An 18872-nucleotide genomic window follows, 5' to 3' on the forward strand; every position below is an offset into this window, starting at 1 on the left:
GGTAAATACTGCAGGGTGATAAATACAACTCTTGGGGTCTTAATGGTTTATTGTTTATCAAAACGTAAAATATATATAACTTATCGCTTTCTGCGCAATTGCAGAGAGTTCCTCCTGAGCCAAGCAGCCCTTCTGGAACCGCCCTTGGTCTGAGAGTACCTGTGTCCCTTGCCCAATCCTCTGGATGATTTGCCAGCGGAGGTCTTACCGCGCAATTCACGGTGCTTGTGTACGGCGTTCACGATCCAGTTGACCTTAGGGTCGCGACGGATGGCGTTGTGGGATGGGTCAATCAAGATAACTTCAAAGTACTTGTAGGAAGAGTCCTGTCCTACCCAGTAGGAGTTCAGTACTCTCAAACCTCCGCACCTTCTGCCGACACGTTCCTGAAAAAAAAAGTTATATACTGGTCTGCTTTTGTAAACAATTAATGTTTATATTATGAAAAAATATTAATATAAAAGTAAAACTGTACACATATAAAGTTTTGTTTAAAATAAAATACATAAGAAAAACAATAAAATGAAGTATTTTTGAAACATAGATATATCTCAATTTCTTTGTTAACATGAGTTTTACAGGTTCAAATATTAACCTAATCAGTTTACTGCTATTATCTAGATTATTACCTTTTAGTTAAGAAAGCAAGAACACTATTAAAAAATATAAATTTAGTAATTGCACTGCTCTGCTTCAGCATTGCTAGATTACACTTAAATTGTACACTAGTGCTAACATATAAGCATAACGTACTACTAAGCATTGTTTTATTTGAGCAATGCAATTAGCAATAAGCATCTAAATTATCAAACTGACAGTACTAATGAAAGTAAATACATACCTCAGCAATGGATTGCAAGTTACGAACAGGTTTCAATTCGTTAACACCATGGCATTTTGGTTTACCATAAGTGGCACCCTTGGGTACTGGACGCTTACGTCCTCCACGACGTACCCGAATGCGGAAGATAACAAAGCCTGAAAGAACATTCGGCGTTACTTACAATAAAACAGTCCATTTAATCACATGTAAACATGCATGTTTTGAGCACAATTTTCGCAGTTCAAAATCCAGATAATTGTGGATAGCTGAAAAATGTTGTCATGTTAGGGTTGGAAGAATGTATTTACCTTGTTTAGCTCTGTATCCCAAACGGCGGGCCTTGTCTGGACGGGAAGGCCTGGGAGCACGGTGGAGCTTGGTCAGTTGACGATATTGCCAAACTCTCACTCTAAGGAGGAATCTGAGCACATCGCTCTGCTTTTTGCGGTACAATTCTTGGATGTATTTGTAAGCTCCCATTTTGGAAACCTGAAAAATAAACGAGATGTTAGATGACACATAACCTAACTATTGACAAAGTTTATTTTTATTAACAAGTTTTTGGTGGAAATTGCAAAAATACGAATGGGGTTGGATTAAAGATATAATATATCGATAGTTCTGTGTTATAGCATTACGTTTTATCTTAGGATGATTTGGAAAACTTAGGAAAATATTAAAATCTAAACAGAATACATACCTACTAGTTAACTGAGAACGGAAAAGGAAGCTTGACGAGAGAGATAGCCTGAAATTCTGTCATGCGCAAGATGTGTGCGCAACGAACAGTTTCTGATTGTTAAACGTTTTCTAAAATAATACTATGAAAAATATTAATTTATAATTTCTGTAAATAAAAAATGTCTTATTTTTTAAATATTCGAACATAAATGTATGTAAAATCAAAAATAAAGTCAGGAAATTTAAATTTGTAATGTTTATTCTAAAGTCACCATTGATTGTATAAATTTAAATTAAATAGAGAAACTATATTTTTAATAAAATTAAATTTAGTACACGAAATTGCCTCTTTAAATAAGTAATACAGGAATTCACTTTTCTGACATTTTATTTCCAACAAGTTTAAGAATTATTTTATTATTATTAGATATTTGAATTATTCATAATCAAATGATGTTTAACTTGGTATCCCTCAGTTTTGATTAATTTTTTCTGTTTATTTTAGAAATTATTTTACAACTTACATTTATTTATATACATTAGAGTGTACCAATGCTTATGGAGCATTTGAGCACAAGGAAAATTGTCGGAAAGTGGTGGAACCTATCGGTCAATAGCAGTAACTTCTAAAAATATAATGAAAGAAGAGAACTATGCGAGTGTAACTTATATAAATCCAGATTGTATTTTTTACTCGTTAATGGACAAAATTTTATAATAGGAGATAAGAGTAATAATTTGCTAAACTTAAATAATATAAAAACTTTAATAAATGAAAACATATAATAACAAAACAACTTTCTGAACTAAAGCAGTATAGTAAATATCAAAAAATTAAGTTGAAAATCTCTTTAAAAATTAAAACCATGTCAAAACGAATTTGTTAAAAAAATTAATTTGATATACAGCTTATAATTTTTTTTGAAAGTTTTTGAATCAATCTTCATTTTGCATTTAAAAAATATAGATATATAATGAAAAAAAGAACATCTTTTTAAATTATTTCGCTCTATTGGTCCAGCCCTAATAATTTATAGACTATTTAAGTGAAGCAAATAACATAAACCCTGTACAATAGTTTGGTAATTTAATGATAACTTTGTAGTAAGATAAGTGTTAATATAAGTTTAAGGTATGATTTAATTTTCTAAACACATAAATACATTATTCAGGCAAGTAGAAATGCCTGTATTTCCAAAAAATATTCAGATGTAAATAAATGTAACATTTCATTAAAAAAAAATAAAATTAGATATTTCTTCTGGTCTTAGATATTTTTGTACGTAAGCAACAAATAATCTTAATTATTTTATTTATATTTTATCAAACTATTTTTCAATATTATATTCAAATACAATAAATTAAAAAAATTATAAAATATTTGATATATTTCAAACACCGTGTTAATATTAATTAATAATAAGATTTTATTAATTTTATATCAGTCTTATTAAAATCAATACAAGAAAGTAGTTAACATTGTTTTAGTAGATAAAGAAAATATGTTAAAATTTTTGTAAATCCATTTACTTGTTAGTGGAAAAAAATGTTATAAAAGCGAATAATAATAATAATTTACTAAAAAATATTAATAAATCATATTCTGACATAGTAATAAAACAAAATATTATTTGTATAAAATATTTTGCTTTATTGGACCATATTAATTGATGGATTTCTGCTACTTGGTGGTAAATAGAATACACGATTTTTAGATACGTGGTTACGTAACTAACGTATAGTGAGTTTTAAAAAAATCTCATTATAAGTTAAAACCATGTCAGTATGAGTTTGATAAAAAAAAGTATGAAGTTTGAAGTGTACGAAACAGGAATTGTGTATTTCTCATTTTTCGAATAAGAAAGATCTAGTCAGTCTTACGTTCTATATGAATATCTTTAGTAATATTTGATTCCAATTATTTTATATTTTTAAAAATATTTTATATTTCTACTTAGTTTCAATAGAATATTTAGGATTTTATAAACCCATTTCATTGTGCTTCAATTTCATTATATTATGTGTAAAGTGATTTAAACATGACAAATGCACAAAAATGTAATGTAAAAGTGTGCACAATTTCAATTCACTAAATAATTGATACTAAATATTACTAATCACTAGTAGATTTAATACAAGAAAATTACGATGAAAATATTAAACATGATGAATATGCTCTATATTACATATACAGATTATTTATTAAAAATATGTTATTGTTAATTTATATTATAGGACGAAATTAATAGTTCAGAATTTTAAAAGTAAGAACATGAGCAGATTACATAAAATATATTAACAGGTATATGATAATATTCTTCAACATATTTATAAAAATTTTTATGTTACCATCCATACTGATTTACCATAATGTTTTACAGATGACTAGTATTTTTGTTTATAATCAGTTATAATATTATTTTAAAATTACGCACGTCGATGTTTGTAATTGAACAATGATAATCATGATAAATGATAAATTATTTAAAAATGTTATTTTGAATTATTTATTAACTAGTGATTAAGAGACTATAATATATTTAAACGAAGATCTCACTAATTATAATGTATAAAATAAAAAGAAATTTGATTTAACACGATTTTCGATTCGAATTTTTCTTGAATCTCATATTATTATTTTATTTTCTTTTTTTCAAAGTATAATTATTTTTTTATAATTTATTTAATGAATTAAAATGTGTAGGCACGAAATAAATTCATAAATAAACTCTAACAAGATTTTTTTAATATTGTTTACATCTAATTCTCTTTTTACTTGAATTTTTCTTTACACGAATTTTTTGAAAACGTATCTATCGTATAAAAAGAAAATTAGATGCAATTAGAAGTGGCGTCCTCTAATATGAAATTACTAAAGAAACATATACATAACTAAGAACTCTGTGATCGTTGTCTACTAACTGAATATTAAACCATCGTTAGTTCGCAAATTTCCTACCACTAGAATGGTCCTAGATATTTTATATTTAAATTCGTAGAAGCTTTTATTCACATTTATAAATTAAATTAATATATATTTATATACCATGTTCTTAGTACACAAAAATGGTCGTATTTTTGTTGTTTAGCAATAAGCGAATGGGGCAAATTTCAATTTATTGAGCTTACTAATGTTCTGACATTTGCTGACTAAATTAATAAAAGTCAAAAAATTACTTATTTATTAATTTATTGCCTATTATTAAACATTCCAATGTTATTGTGACGTTAGTTAGTAAATAGACCGCTTGGCGTCGCCCAATTCGTTCTAAATTTGCATAAATTGACATTTCCAACAAAAAACATTTTGTAGTGAACAATGGCTGCTTTTATCAAAAAAGTTAAATTCGCAAATATTAAGGTATTTACCAAATTAATTACACTTTTCGATTAAAGCATACAATATCCAGAATAGTAACTTCACCTCCAAAACATCTGACTGTGACCCACAATTATCCAGATTCTAGAAAGCCATGAATTGCGTACAAAATTTACGATTTGTTGTGTATGCAACAAATCGGGGTTACGACTATTAAAACAAATAATTGATTAGATGGATGATTTCGACAGTGTTGAAACCCGGGTGCCATAAAAGATTCTGATTTAAACATTCAGATGCACTGCCAACTTTTATTATTATTCTGGCTCTTAATCCAAATGACGTTCTTATCATATGATTGTTTTATTTACAGCTTTGCAAAATGGCCAAGGCATACTCTTAGAGAAAAATATAATTGTATTTTTACCCTCTTATTTTTATAGTAACTTCAGTACAATTTTAGTGTTAATAATAATATTAATATAATAATTAAAATAAGGGAAAATATTAATTATATTAAGTGAAAAATCAAATAAGAAGAAATGGCTACACAAGAGGATCGTTCACTCTCATCTGGAGTTTCCATTCCAAGGTGGATGAAAAGCAAAATTACTGACAAGTAAGTACAAACTTGTGCTTATAACTATAACAAATTATAAATTTGCACGTTGTTATTAGTCTGTGTTTACTTGTAATGTTGTGATTAAAATTTGACCTCTACTTTTTTCTTCTATGTATTAACATTTGATTTGATAACATTTTTGTTGTCATGGGGAGTTATATAGTTATGAAATAGTACAGGTTTCACAACAATGTACAGCATAGTTACAGCAACTTTCAAAATATTCATATAGTTAGAATAATATATACTGAGCTCAGTAAAATTTTATCTTACATTGTATTTTAAATTAGACCTTATCTGTGTCATAACTATGCTTATAATATTTTATAGTGTATTGAAATTGAAATGTTTATAAAAAAGCATAACCAGATAAAAAATAATTAGCATTTTAAATTGTGTTTATAAAAACGGACATTATGTTTTAAAAAGTGGGGAATAATTAATACACAGAATATGTTACTTATAATTTTAAAATTAATTTATTGTTCAGAATCATAGGTGATATCTGTAATGCCTATTGTTAGATATTTTAAGTAACAGTAGATTCAAATACGTGACCGCTAATTTTTTATTGAAAGTCTTGACATTTCCCGTACCAGTCCACGATTGGTTTCGCCTTCAAATTATTAATATGTGATAATCATCAAAGCAACAAAAATAAGATAATTATGTGTTTAATTGTATTATTTACTTGTATAATAATATTCTAAGAAATTAACACCCTCTAAATTAATCTTGATAATCTAATGTAACTTATATATTTTATATTATTTATTACAGATTATTTTAATAATACCTTATTTTCTTGGGATATAAAGTGTTATGAAATATTTTCTTCATCATTTTAATTATAAAATATAAATAAACTTTTCTACAATGGGTGGGCACTCAGTTTCTGAAAAATTCTTCTCATATTTATCTGTTTTTGAATATCACAGATTGCATAGTGGCGCTAGAAAAAATACTTTCTCAGATTTTAAGATTGTTGAAGATAGAGAAGATGTGAAAGGAGCAGGATCATTATAACTGATCACACGTTCTTTCTACATTATTTTGAGGTGCCGTGCAAAATATGATTCATAAAATGAAAAAAACACAAGCACATAATATTTAGTGAACACATTAAACCAGAAAGCATAGTGAATTTTTTGTTCTGTAAAAAATTCGCCCAAACTATTTGATTTTTATTATATAGACGTATTATCTGTTATCGTTGGTTTATACACCAATTTATTGCATAATTTATTGTCACGAATTTGTTTATTTTATGTTGGTTAATTTACTATATTTAATTTATATATTAGTAAACAAAGTTTATTTATAAGTTGGTAATATCAAAACTCTGGCAATTGTTATTATATTAAAAATTTTATGGATTCATCTGGTTTGCATATAATTGTCCCTCATTTCAAATCCAACGATAATTGAGATTGTGAAGTAGGAAAATTACAATTACAGATAAAATTAGAGAAGAGAAAATTCTCACTTGCGTCAGATTTTCGTTTTGTGAATGACGCTTAATATTGAAAACATCATTTTTGAAAGAATATGTTGATCTTATATAATTAAAAATTTCAAAATGACTGTTGTATTAATTAGTTAGCTGTGAGTATTTAGTTTGTTGAAAATTTGCTAAGTATCACTGTATTTATCATTTTCTTTGAATGTTTTAAGTTGATATATTACTTTATTTCCAGATTTGACTTTGATCAAAGTGCATTCTCCCCAACCGAACCCGATGACAGTTTCATGTACTACTACCGCCATCCGGTAAAAGAACGAAGAGGAAGCGACAACAAAATATTGTCATCTAATATAAAGGAAAGCAATATCTCCGTTACTCAAGTCTCCACCAAAAAGCCTGACTTCTCCAAACACCCGCCGCCATGTCAAAAATATTTGCAAAACGGTACCCAATAAGCTTTTACCGGAAAAGACATTCTAAGATCTAATTATTAAATTAATTTTACAGAGGACAATCCGATCGTAACGAAAACACTGGACGGTAGGATGAAATCAAATGGAACGGACGACGGATTTAAGGGCGAAGCGGCCAAGTGCGGCTCCTCAATTATCCGCGTGGCCCATCAGATGGTTGCGGGAAAAGTGGTGCACGGATTCCACTTAGCGGAGGATGACGACTGCGATCCGGATCTGAAGAACTTCGATCCACACAAGCGGCGCGGTAGCAAGTCTCTGCCAGCGTCGCCCCTGACGTCACCGAACAGCTCTCCGAAAAGCAGGCGCAGAGTGAATAAATATTTTACCGGCGCCTACACTGATACGGATAAATCAAAGGGCAGTTGGATCTTGTCTAATTTGTTGGCTAGGAGAAGCTTGTCGCAGTCGGTCAGCGGTTTCATTGGGGAAGAAACCAAGGAGGATCTTGAAAGATCTGCGTCTACGATGAGTGTCGACGATGTACCTGTTTCGAAACCTAATCAAGTCTACAAAGCTCAGCCCTCTGAACTTAGGGAGATGAATTTTTGGTCTCCCACCTCCATGTAAACTGAATTCTTGATATTATTTTAGGTTCTGTTGTTTATTTTTAACGTAAATGATATACTACGATTATTTTATTAATAATGTACGGTTAAAATTTGCTGGTTGGAGAATGAATACAACTTAATATTATCTAAATAGTAATAATAAAAGTGTTAAAAATTCAAGATAATATTAAGAGTTCGTTTACAGCAAGTTATATTTATAATTAAAATTCTCATTAAACTTAATTTTAAATCCCTTATAAAATACATGTTTTATTTGCTTTCTTTTATTTCATAATCCCCTAGTCCGTCCCCTGTTTAATTCTGCATTATTTGAACACACAAATGTTGCTTAGGAAATATTCGTTAGTTTCTGCTAAGCTTTAGCATTTGTCCGATAGATGACACTCAGATTAATTAATATTTAATGATTTATTATTAATAATTCAATAAATATTTCCTGTAGATAATATTAATTTATGAAGATAACATGAAGTAAACTTTTATTTATGTAGATTTAAAATTCCCACCTATGTTCGATAAAAGAGATCCCTCTAAAGCGTAGTTAACAAATGTCAACCATCTGATTCGTAAATAACTAAATATTGGAGTAAATAAATCGCCAACAAAAATAATCATCCAACAAACTCCGAGTGGATTATGGTTTAATTTACGATAGACTAAAAAGCGGTCAGTATGGGATGCTGTTACAGTTATTTTTGTAAAGACGATACTACGTCACAGGTATATTGGTGCATATTATTATAATTTTGCGAAGACAAAGACTTTGTTTTGCAGTCTGGTGAACCAACGGAAAGAACTCATCTACTGGTTAATCCAGTTTCGGTAAATTCCAACATAGAACGTACTAATAGTGATGATTATCTATGCAGAAATTCAAACACCTTACCAAAAAAGACTGATGAGCAATCAGCCTTAAATAGGATTTTACAAGAAACTGCTACTAATGTTATTGATGTGGCTGCTTTGGACTCTCATAATTTACAACAGCATGAATATTTGGAAAGGATGAAACAATATAATGCCAGAGTACAGCAAATTGCAACTAATAATAAGAGCAAGCTAACTAATAAGGTGCAACCATGTTTGTTACAAGACATACCGGTCCCTGAAAAAATTCTCTCATCTGAACCCATTTCTCAAGATGACATAAAATTGGTAAATATTGTTTGTGAATGTTGTAAAATTAAAAATAATAATTATTCTTTTAGATTAATTCTTTTGTGAGTTCTGCAGAAGCGTCAATCAAAGATATAAAGGTAGAGCATAAGGAGAATCTCGTAGAGCCATTTGGAATAAATTGCTGAGACTGGAAAGTGAATTGACAATTATAATAGTCTGAATAATGTGAATGCCTAGTATAAATTGCATATACATTAGTCAGAATTGTGCAATTATCCAGCAGATTATTGAAGTGCACAAATTGTCTTTAATTATTATTCTTATTGGATTAACATTGCAAGATATGTAAATATAAATGACAGAAAACAGGTGATAATGTGATGAATTGAGTATGTACTAAAGACTTTGTGACTACTTCTGTGTATGTTGATGCTATTTTTATTATACATAATTTTTGGGCAAATAAGATTATGTTTATATACAATATATTTGTAAATTTATGATTGTGGAAATATATTCGTTTATTATACAAATTTTTTATTAATGTACTCCTATTAAGATTGCAATCAGCTTTAACAATTTATTTCCAAAAATTACAACTACAGATTATAAAAACAAATTTGAAATGGCTACCATAGAATACAAAAAAGATCATAATTTTAAAAACTTCCTACATCTCTCATTGAAAACTTTTAAAGTTCTTTGTCTTATTAGCTCCTCCACAGTTAATTCCACTTGCAACATCCTCAACTGAAACACTAAATTCAATAAAAATTCATTACAAAGAATGTCTATGTACCTTTGTTTGCTCTTGTTTTAATAGCTTATTCACTTGAATATCATCAGTTTTGAGTTCTCTCTCTTCTTTTAACTTTTTAACTCTATCAGTGGTGACTAAAATGCAATTTTTTATGAGATTGTCTCTTTTCTCATGCCCCTCTTTTAACTGAGCATGTAAATCTTTGCAGGCGTTCTCTTCATCTTTGTGAAAAGAGTTGGTGGGAATTACGTCGTTAATGGTACTTACTATAATGTCCTCAGGTTTTCTTAAATTTTTTAAGGCATCCTAAAATGAAAGTAATGTTGCGTTGGTACAATGAGGTTATGTGGACCAAGTACCTGAAAATCGCTGATGTCTGGACATTCCATAATTGCGCCGGGCATTATGAATTACGAAAATGATTAATTTAAATAAATTTTCAGTCTAAAATTTTTTGTAATTGCACTTTGTAAAACGCGTGCCAGTAGTTGACTGATTTTGTAAGAAGATGGCAGCACTAAATTTTAATTTTTTTATCAGTAGTTATTTTTGTTTGAATTGAACCTTAACTCTATATATAAACTATTTTCTATTAATAAACTATTCTATATCTATAAACTATTAGGTAAAATATGACAGTCATGGATTGTGAAATATATTAGTAAATATCAATAATAAAAAATGTTTATAAATAAACAAAAATTTAGATAGTTTCAACTATGTTTATCAATTATACATTGAAATTTAAAATACAATTTTAATAATCAAAATATTGAATTTGGGTATATCTGAATTTGAATTATACAATTAAAAATAGAATATATCAAATGAAATTACAAAAAGTAGCGTTGATCAACCTTAAAATATATTTTTGTATCAAACTTTTAAAAACTAACAATTTATTTTGCTGGAAATTTCCATATAGTCATATGTTAACTGCATTTTTATAACCTTGATGTGTAATTGAATATTTATATACTTTAAAATATTTTAATTATACGAAAATAAAATAAAATAACTAGTCGTTTTAAATTGTCACAAAGTGGAAGGCGAGCAATAAAATATAAAATATTTTTATCATATATTTAAATGACTGACAATACAACTATAAAATGTACTATTAAAAGGCAGTAAAAAATCGAAACAATTTATTAATCTTAAAAATTAATTTATAAATTATTCACAGTGTACTGCAAAGGAAAAGGACATAATAAAAAGAAAGATGTACAGCCTTAATTGAAAAAAATCGCAATTAAGGTATTTATTAGTTATTTTCTAACACTGTACAATATGCAATAGTGTTACTTCTAAATAACAGATGGTAAACTCGAATAAATATATGCCAATTTATTTAATGTAAATTATGTAAGCCCAAAGTCTCTGGATGTTTCAAGAATATGATCCCTTGTCATATATTCACTGGAGTCTTGCTAAATTAATTGATATATATATATAAAATAAATGTCCTATTGCTGAATGTAACTTGATGTTAACATGATGTTGATGTAACAAGTTGCGGAATTGATGGTAAAATGATGGCAGTGCCGCTTAGAAGGCGAACAACAACAAGAACGCCATCATAAGACAGAAAAGACCCATGGCTTCAGACAAGGCGAAACCCAAAATGGCGTATGAGAAAAGTTGTTGTTTCAGACTTGGGTTTCTGGCATAACCAATGATGAGGGAACCGAATACTGTTCCAATACCAGCTCCTATAACATACAATCAACAAAAATAATTAATTACATAATGTTGACCATAAATTTTGTAAAAAAAAATGATTATGATAATTAAGCAACATACCAGTTAGTTCCAAATGATCAAATGAAGGACACAAGTTATTTTTTTATATTTTTAATAGGGCAGGGTTAACACTATGAAAAACGTGTTTGATCTTGCATAAGAAACTGAACAAAGCTTAAAGTGCAAACAACATCAAGAAAGCAATCATGAGGCAAAATAAGCCCATGGCTTCTGATAGTGCAAAACCAAGAATTGCATATGAGAACAGCTGCTGCTTCAATGAAGGGTTTCTGGCATAACCCACAATCAAGCTGCCAAACACAACTCCAATACCAATGCCTGCAAGAGTTGGTTATGTTAATACAAAGGCTCTACATTTCACATTCACCCTTGGGATCTGCCACAGGGAATGTTTGCTGCAGTTCTATCAGACATCCAAGGAAGTTAATTCATCAACAGAATTATGCAAACCATTAAATTGTCATCATCAAAACTACAGCAAACTAAACAAAAAGAAACGATGATTGGAATGGATGGACGAACCTGAACCAGCGACTCCGACTGTGGCGGCACCGGCACCAATGAATTTGGCGGCGGAGTCGATATCACGAGTCACAGGGGAGGTCTGGAAACTACGGATGGCGGGAAGAAGGGCTGGCTTCTGTTGTTGCTGTTGCACAGTCTGGACAAGAGGCTGGCTTTGGGTCACTGCACTGCTGAGTGGTCTTAAGTATTGTTTGGAGTTGGCCACAAGCTGAAATTAAATAGTTTTCCCTCAAAATATTTTCCCATTTAATAAAATCTAATGTTATATAATATATACTTCAGACATCCAAGGAAGTTAATTCATCAAAAGATTATGAACTTTTATAGTTGTCATCATGTGAAGGATTCATGTTATGTAATTGATAAGAGATAAATGAATTTAACTAGGTGTTTAATTTTGCATGTAGGCCACACCTGTAAGGTAAAATTTAAGAATTTTACTCTTGATTTATGCTTTAAAGCATAAATTCTGTAACAAAAGTTATTAATGTAAAATTTTGAAGGTTATGTAACACGAATTATGAAATATTTAAAACAAAATTAATAAAAATAGTTTACAAGTGTTTAAGGTTTTAAGATTTTTAGTTATAAAAGAAAGTTTTATTGAAAACTTCCGAACGTTTAGGTTGGAGGCCGCTTACATAACATGTAACTCAAGATCAGGATATAAGTGCATTTGTCAGCTATTTTTAAAGCAAATTTAATGAAAAAAACAGAAACTTGGTACTTACGGCATTTCTAGCGATCAATCTGGCACAGGCGAACATTGTTATTTATTTATTTTCTATTTCGATTGAAACAACTTAACAACCTGAAAAGAATATTCCAATTAGAGTGATTCCGGAATGAGAAATGTCAAAATGAAAGACAGTCAAAGGTTCAAATTGAACATCGGTTACGTAACAACAGAACATTTGCAAACCTCCTAACTTTTGGATTTTCTAACTGACCGTCACCTAAATTGCGCCTTTTAGTTATACAAGTCCAGTTTTATTCAACAGAATATCAATAATTCCGTATTTATCCAAATGCCAAATAACTATAATGGCCGGAGGTTTCGGCGTATAATTCGTCTACGTCTACACCAATTTGACATAAAATACGTAACGTAGCACAAAAATCAACCGATATCCACTAGGAACCTTCAAATCGCCTTTAAATTTCAACGAAATCTATCACCGATGACACAAAATTAATGAAATAACTGCAGATTTACAATACTACTCACAAAACTGGAACACCGACTTACCACTGAACAGTGTCGGCGAAAGGTGGTAAGAACAAGCCTGAACTCGGAATGTACAATTTAGAGTTACTCTTCAAGCTGAAAAGCTAGGGCGCATGTGCAGTACGCCTTCAACGTAGCCAAGTTCCGTTACGCGTGTAACCACTGATCACAGCCGTTGAGCAAAGTTCGCCGATAACGGGGATTCCTATATCAAAATTTTTGCTAACTTTTACTAATTTCTCAATTATTATCAATAATTTTCAAAATACCGAAAGTGACAGACAAGTATTATTTAATGACATATATTTTTGATTAATTGCGTTTGATAATAATATTGAAATGGAGTAAATTGGCTTTTTTGGTTGGAGGGCGTTGCACTAGGTGGTGCCACGTGACTCTGGCACAAAAAGCTTAACGATTGGAAACTGCAATGCCGGTATTCAGTGATATAAGTAACCTAAAAATGTGTTTATGTAATACTTGTTAAACTTTTAATATTTCAAATAACAGAAATTTCAGAATTTTTATATAAAACTATTGCATTTGACAAGTTAAAAATCGCTATTTAAATAATGAAATTAATAATTATTTTGATTTGTTATTTAAATCATTCATTGTGACTATCACATGATTGTTACTTAATTTCAATAAAATATGAAATTAAAAATTAAAAAAAGTGAGGCAGTAAACAACAAAATTTTATAATTATCTATTTAATTCATAATATTAAATTTGGAGTTCAATGTCAGCAGATATTATTAAATATTGCTAAGTTGAACTTTATCCATTTATTTATAAATAAAAAAAGACGATAATACTGATAAGAATTTGTTCAAGTCAATATTCTAAATATTTAATATCAATAAAATACAGAATTATATATACATGTATTAATGTAAATGTACATTTTATTGCATTTTCAGTGCAAAATAATTAAAGCGTTCCTTTGAAATATAATTAAGAAAGAACAGAATATGAAATAAGGCCTTAGTACAAAAATAAAACTACTATTAAAAAATAATTAATATTTTGTTTACATATTTTTTTCAGTGATATTTTATATAATTAATTATGTTTAAAAAATTGTTTATTGTGTCTCTAAAACTGTTGTATAAAATAGTTAAACAAATCATAGATCTTTTTTTTTTTTTGAAAATTTGCCAAATTACCTATACCCAATTTATTTTGAAACTTGGTTATCTAATCTAATTTCTTTATTTGAATTATAGGAGTACAAAATAGGAAAACAGCTACATAAATTAGTGCATTTATAAATCTATATCAAATTAAAATTCTTTATTAGACAATAATATTCTGTATCCGATTTAATAAAGAATGAACAGTAACGTTAGTTGCCTAGGCACGGTTATTGCTCCATCTATAATGCTACTAATTTACTACCACTGCTCTTTTATTAAAAATTTCTGTTGTATTGTAATTTAGTACGATATTCATCCTAAAGATGCTTTATGATGTAAAAAACTTTTTAAAATTACTTTGCTAATGATAATAAAGTATAGTTAAAGGAATTTAATAATAAAATTCATTTTTATTTTTGAGTAAAATGAAAGACATTAATTTTGAATAATTTTATCTTGTATGTAAGTAGTACATATAGTCATCAAGTATTACGAAACTGTCTTTCTATATACTAAGTTTACTGAATTATTTGCATTGTTATTATTATTATATTTTGTAACATCATATATTGTGATACCTGAATAAAAGATAAAACAAGAGACCATAGAAACAGTACAAAATTAAAAATTAAACATTTTGTAAGATATTTCATAAAATGACTTAATCCAAATATTGTCCAATAAATATATAATACATATATAGAACAAAAAACAAAAACAATATTTTAATTTTGTCTACACATAATTAACAACATTTGAATGATCAGTGCTTTTGTGATAACAATCTCTTTTATACCAAATACTGTTAACGTGTTCAAATTAAGAATTTTGGAACCAAATAGAAATATTAAAAATTTACTTATGAAATGAATTGGCGTGAAGAGGCACATTTAAGTTTGGAGGACTTGCACAAAATATTCATTGAAGATTTTACAATATATTACTCTTCGATCTTTGTGTAAGTTATATTATATATCTATTTTAAAGAATAAAAAGATAAAAAAAGTATTTTTTAATATTAATATCAATAAAATAATTTTCATAGGTTGGGCACTGCTCCATCTGACTCATATGAGTAGCTGCCACTGTTAAATGTAAAAAGTTAATCTTGGGAGGATATATATTATTTTATTAACACACAATATCAGTGCGTCTAATGTCTAGCAATTAGAAATTGGTACCAAAAGTAAATATTCGAACAAAACTAATTTGCACAAAAATATGTTAATTGTCCTCCATTATTTTGCCTAAGAGTACTAAAAGTTATAAATCCATGTTTAAAAGAATAAGAATAGTTAGTCGTTCTCCAAATAATAGTTTCAACCCTAAACCCAAGATATACTACATAAACCTTGAAGCATTATGGTTTGGGGTACTTCTTCTTGGCATGGTGTAGTTACAGAAAATTATTGATAACCTAGACCGTTTCATGCACACATATCACGAGAGATGTAATATAACCATTTAATAACGATAATTTATGAGTTATATTGATTTTTATACATAATAATGATCCAAAAGATCTGTCCAAAGTGATTCCAAAGATAATCATGTTGAAGTTCTGGATTGGTCGGCGTAAAGTTGGGAACTAAATCCAATAAAACTTACGGAATCATGTCGTTCCGACGATTAAGCAACAAAAGAAATGTAAGTGTAATTATTAATTGAAGAGTTATGGAATTTAACTGCAAACGACCCTTGCCGAAATCTCTTTGAATCTACGTCTCGTCTGTTACAAACGGTTATAACCAACAAAGGCTATCCAAACAAAATATTTACATTTTTTTACATAAATTATTTAATAAATATATATTTTTTAAATGTGGGTCATTTCTGTGACCAGCCCATTGCTCATTTATTTTGTATACATTATTTTGTTTTAGGTACATATTATATATTTAGTGTAATTATTTATGTAAAATATTTTAATCGCAATTACAGAGAGGTGTGTATTTTCTAATTAATGGCCACAGTGGAAATAAAAAAATGAAAAAATGAATTGTGCGGTTTTTATTCATCCTTTATAACATTGTATATACGAAATGTATCCTTTAAATGTTACCCACTCTTGATTAATATTTTTCTGCCGTCTGGACAAAGGTTCAAGTGGCATAATAAAAAAACTCTAGTAAAATGTGGTTATAATAGAATATTGGGCCAATATTTTATTCGATCAGACGAATAATAGAATCAATGGTACGAGCAAATGAAGTTAATAGATCTCTATTTATTTTTATTAGACAGGACCAAAATGCTTGGAAAATAAAAATATCAGACCTAATAATAGAATACCTCAATTCGGTTCGTCAAATTATAACTAATTACGAATATCAATTGCCAATTGCCAATTGCCAATATCCAATTATTAATATTATTATTAATAATAAATTTTCTTTGTGTCATCCAATTCCAACCAATTTAGATTTTATAAATAAGCACCCACATTTTTATTTGACTATCATTTTATTAGCATTAACGACTTTGGCATTACCTTCATGTCCTTGAATTTGACACAGCATTGAGGCTAAATTTTCGGGACAGATTGTTCTAATCTTTGAAACGATTCAGTCGATAATATTAATATTCATTTATGTTAATGGCCGGACTTATATATTCTATTATATTTCAACGTAATTTTTGACCTGACTATGTTGAATGTTCATATACAGATAAACGATGAGGATTCAAAAAGACCTTTTGGAACATTTTTGTGGAAGAAAATAGGTTACACGTGTGTACATTCTTTTCGTCATTTATTGCAGTTATATTAAAAATTTTTCATGCCTTACTCGAATCGAAACATGCGGCACAATATGAAACAAACATGCACGAGGAAAGTATTTTACAAATATTTAATCATTGCGTCGCAAAATTAAATTTTATATTTACGATTTAAGCTAATATTCACATTTGGACGTTAACAAAACATATTTAATAATTTTTCGTTTTACTTTAATGATTATAAATTCTTTTAATGAATGATATGATGGCTTTTGAATGAAAATAAATGCGCCATAAATTTTACACGACACACGTTTAGTTATTCCGGGCGAATTTATTTATGTTTGTTTTTTTTCCCGTAGTTTTATTCGCCAGAACACAAATAGAGCAAAATAAAAAAATACTGTTTCACACCGTAAACGAATAAATAAATTACGTTACGAAAAACAAATTTCACGGTCCAAGTCGAGATGTTATCTGTGATGTTATTTTAATTAATTACACAACACATTCCAATTGGTGTGGTGCTCTCCAATGGTATTGTTCGAGTAAATGGAAATATGATGTATGGTGCTTTATTGACATTTGGGGAAACTGTGTAGTTATGGAGTTACGTATTAATGATTATTGGGGTAATAAAGTTAGTAAATCAATGATATTTATTTGGCAATCGGGTGTTATTTGTATACCCAATAACTCCAACTAGAGCCAGGTAGATTCTATAAATTAACTTTACCATTTCTTTTAAGAAACTTACTTGATATTAGTTAATGCTAACACATTTTTTGTACATGATGTATATGTATAAAAAATCAGTTAAATATAATAGCTTGCTAATTAAGGCAGATAGAACATCTTACAATGTCAGTGTAAAGTAAATTGTGGTGCAAAATACTATCTCAATTATTATTTTAATTGTGACCTTTAGAAAAGTATTTGAATATGACTTAGTGTTTAAAAACTGTTAAAGAATTTCGATCGGATGACATTAGTTTAAAAGGAAACAGTGCCACATTATTTTGTCTATAAATATTTATTAGAATATTTAATGTGCATGTAAAAAAGCAACACTAGTAATTATTCGAAATTATTTTGAATTGATACTGCCTGCATTTAATGAATATATTTTAATTGTAAGTAAGGTTGATGGTCAATACATGCAATTGAACACGGGTTTTTATACAATTTTCTCTTTCTGTTTTTGTTTGATAATTGTGGGCGATTAATTAAACAGTAAATTATAATGATAAAAAATTAAATATGAAGGACAAGATTGAACCAAAGTATTAAGAAATTGATCAATAATTTATATTGTTTATCATTTGCTTCGCAAGACTGATTTTTTATGGAATATTTACTAATTTATGGGTCGAAGAATATGAAATTCAAAGGAGAGAAAGGACACACATCTAATGTTATTAGCGGATCAGGGTTATTCTTAAAAATTATTACTTTTATTTGTTTAAATTGATGTAGGTGAAAAATATTCCTGGTATTACAATGTAATTCCAAAATTGTGGTAGATTTATGTCTAACTGATCTGGTTAAGGAGGTAGTAAACAAGCGCTCAGCGTTTTCGGTCGAATAAATAGTCATCCTACGTCCGAAATATTCCTGCTCAAATCGTAAGTTGGTGGGAATCCTGATGGTGTTCAGCCAAA

At 28.7% G+C, this 18872-nt stretch overlaps 5 protein-coding genes across 6 annotated transcripts; 2 read left to right on the forward strand and 3 right to left on the reverse strand.

The window, feature by feature from the left end:
• Window positions 1–31: 31 nt before the first annotated feature.
• Window positions 32–1616, reverse strand: LOC109602140 (60S ribosomal protein L15). The gene is made up of 4 exons (XM_020018470.2): window positions 1524–1616; window positions 1132–1312; window positions 842–978; window positions 32–386 (listed from the first exon to the last, which is right to left on the reverse strand). The coding sequence occupies exons 2-4, from the start codon at window positions 1301–1303 to the stop codon at window positions 81–83; spliced, it is 615 nt and encodes a 204-aa protein (XP_019874029.1). The 5' UTR covers window positions 1304–1312; window positions 1524–1616; the 3' UTR covers window positions 32–80.
• A 3118-nt stretch (window positions 1617–4734) lies between these two features.
• LOC109602148 (uncharacterized) lies at window positions 4735–8207 on the forward strand. Its single transcript, XM_020018477.2, has 4 exons — window positions 4735–4865; window positions 5197–5442; window positions 7143–7354; window positions 7418–8207. The coding sequence occupies exons 2-4, from the start codon at window positions 5366–5368 to the stop codon at window positions 7951–7953; spliced, it is 825 nt and encodes a 274-aa protein (XP_019874036.2). The 5' UTR covers window positions 4735–4865; window positions 5197–5365; the 3' UTR covers window positions 7954–8207.
• A 278-nt stretch (window positions 8208–8485) lies between these two features.
• LOC109602145 (ragulator complex protein LAMTOR1) lies at window positions 8486–9607 on the forward strand. The gene is made up of 3 exons (XM_020018475.2): window positions 8486–8675; window positions 8730–9110; window positions 9164–9607. The coding sequence occupies exons 1-3, from the start codon at window positions 8628–8630 to the stop codon at window positions 9257–9259; spliced, it is 525 nt and encodes a 174-aa protein (XP_019874034.1). The 5' UTR covers window positions 8486–8627; the 3' UTR covers window positions 9260–9607.
• Window positions 9608–9628: 21 nt separating this feature from the next.
• On the reverse strand, window positions 9629–10353 carry LOC109602146 (protein MIX23). Its single transcript, XM_020018476.2, has 3 exons — window positions 10194–10353; window positions 9874–10140; window positions 9629–9824 (listed from the first exon to the last, which is right to left on the reverse strand). Exons 1-3 carry the CDS (start codon window positions 10236–10238, stop codon window positions 9726–9728), a joined length of 411 nt encoding a protein of 136 aa, XP_019874035.2. The 5' UTR covers window positions 10239–10353; the 3' UTR covers window positions 9629–9725.
• A 706-nt stretch (window positions 10354–11059) lies between these two features.
• On the reverse strand, window positions 11060–13516 carry LOC109602141 (ATP synthase lipid-binding protein, mitochondrial). 2 transcript variants are annotated; one of them, XM_020018472.2, is made up of 4 exons: window positions 13373–13516; window positions 12855–12934; window positions 12121–12331; window positions 11060–11546 (listed from the first exon to the last, which is right to left on the reverse strand). In XM_020018472.2, exons 2-4 carry the CDS (start codon window positions 12888–12890, stop codon window positions 11383–11385), a joined length of 411 nt encoding a protein of 136 aa, XP_019874031.2. In that variant the 5' UTR covers window positions 12891–12934; window positions 13373–13516; the 3' UTR covers window positions 11060–11382. The 2 variants fall into 2 exon arrangements, with proteins under 2 accessions (XP_019874031.2, XP_049821744.1); XM_049965787.1 differs by lacking the exon at window positions 13373–13516 and adding an exon at window positions 13352–13371.
• Between the last annotated feature and the right edge of the window lie 5356 nt (window positions 13517–18872).

The sequence above is a fragment of the Aethina tumida genome, chromosome 3 (genome assembly GCF_024364675.1).
Source record: "Aethina tumida isolate Nest 87 chromosome 3, icAetTumi1.1, whole genome shotgun sequence".
NCBI classification, from domain to species: domain Eukaryota; kingdom Metazoa; phylum Arthropoda; class Insecta; order Coleoptera; family Nitidulidae; genus Aethina; species Aethina tumida.

Bases quoted from the DNA above. Each gene is read 5' to 3' on its own strand.
- LOC109602146 (XM_020018476.2), bottom strand. From the start codon at position 10,238: ATGCCCGGCGCAATTATGGAATGTCCAGACATCAGCGATTTTCAG. The intron at 10,141-10,193 runs GTACTTGGTCCA...CTTTCATTTTAG, and splicing joins CAGACATCAGCGATTTTCAG to GATGCCTTAAAAAATTTAAG. The intron at 9,825-9,873 runs GTACATAGACAT...TTAGTGTTTCAG, and splicing joins TAAAACAAGAGCAAACAAAG to TTGAGGATGTTGCAAGTGGA.
- LOC109602141 (XM_020018472.2), bottom strand. From the start codon at position 12,890: ATGTTCGCCTGTGCCAGATTGATCGCTAGAAATGCC. The intron at 12,332-12,854 runs GTAAGTACCAAG...ATTTAATTTCAG, and splicing joins GATTGATCGCTAGAAATGCC to CTTGTGGCCAACTCCAAACA. The intron at 11,547-12,120 runs GTTCGTCCATCC...TGTATGTTATAG, and splicing joins AGTCGGAGTCGCTGGTTCAG to GAGCTGGTATTGGAACAGTA.
- LOC109602145 (XM_020018475.2), top strand. From the start codon at position 8,628: ATGGGATGCTGTTACAGTTATTTTTGTAAAGACGATACTACGTCACAG. The intron at 8,676-8,729 runs GTATATTGGTGC...TTTGTTTTGCAG, and splicing joins AAGACGATACTACGTCACAG to TCTGGTGAACCAACGGAAAG. The intron at 9,111-9,163 runs GTAAATATTGTT...TTATTCTTTTAG, and splicing joins CTCAAGATGACATAAAATTG to ATTAATTCTTTTGTGAGTTC.
- LOC109602148 (XM_020018477.2), top strand. From the start codon at position 5,366: ATGGCTACACAAGAGGATCGTTCACTCTCATCTGGAGTTTCCATTCCA. The intron at 5,443-7,142 runs GTAAGTACAAAC...CTTTATTTCCAG, and splicing joins AAAAGCAAAATTACTGACAA to ATTTGACTTTGATCAAAGTG. The intron at 7,355-7,417 runs GTACCCAATAAG...TTAATTTTACAG, and splicing joins TCAAAAATATTTGCAAAACG to AGGACAATCCGATCGTAACG.
- LOC109602140 (XM_020018470.2), bottom strand. From the start codon at position 1,303: ATGGGAGCTTACAAATACATCCAAGAATTGTACCGCAAAAAGCAGAGC. The intron at 979-1,131 runs GTAAATACATTC...ATGTTCTTTCAG, and splicing joins GGGATACAGAGCTAAACAAG to GCTTTGTTATCTTCCGCATT. The intron at 387-841 runs GTATGTATTTAC...TTTTTTTTTCAG, and splicing joins ACTTGCAATCCATTGCTGAG to GAACGTGTCGGCAGAAGGTG.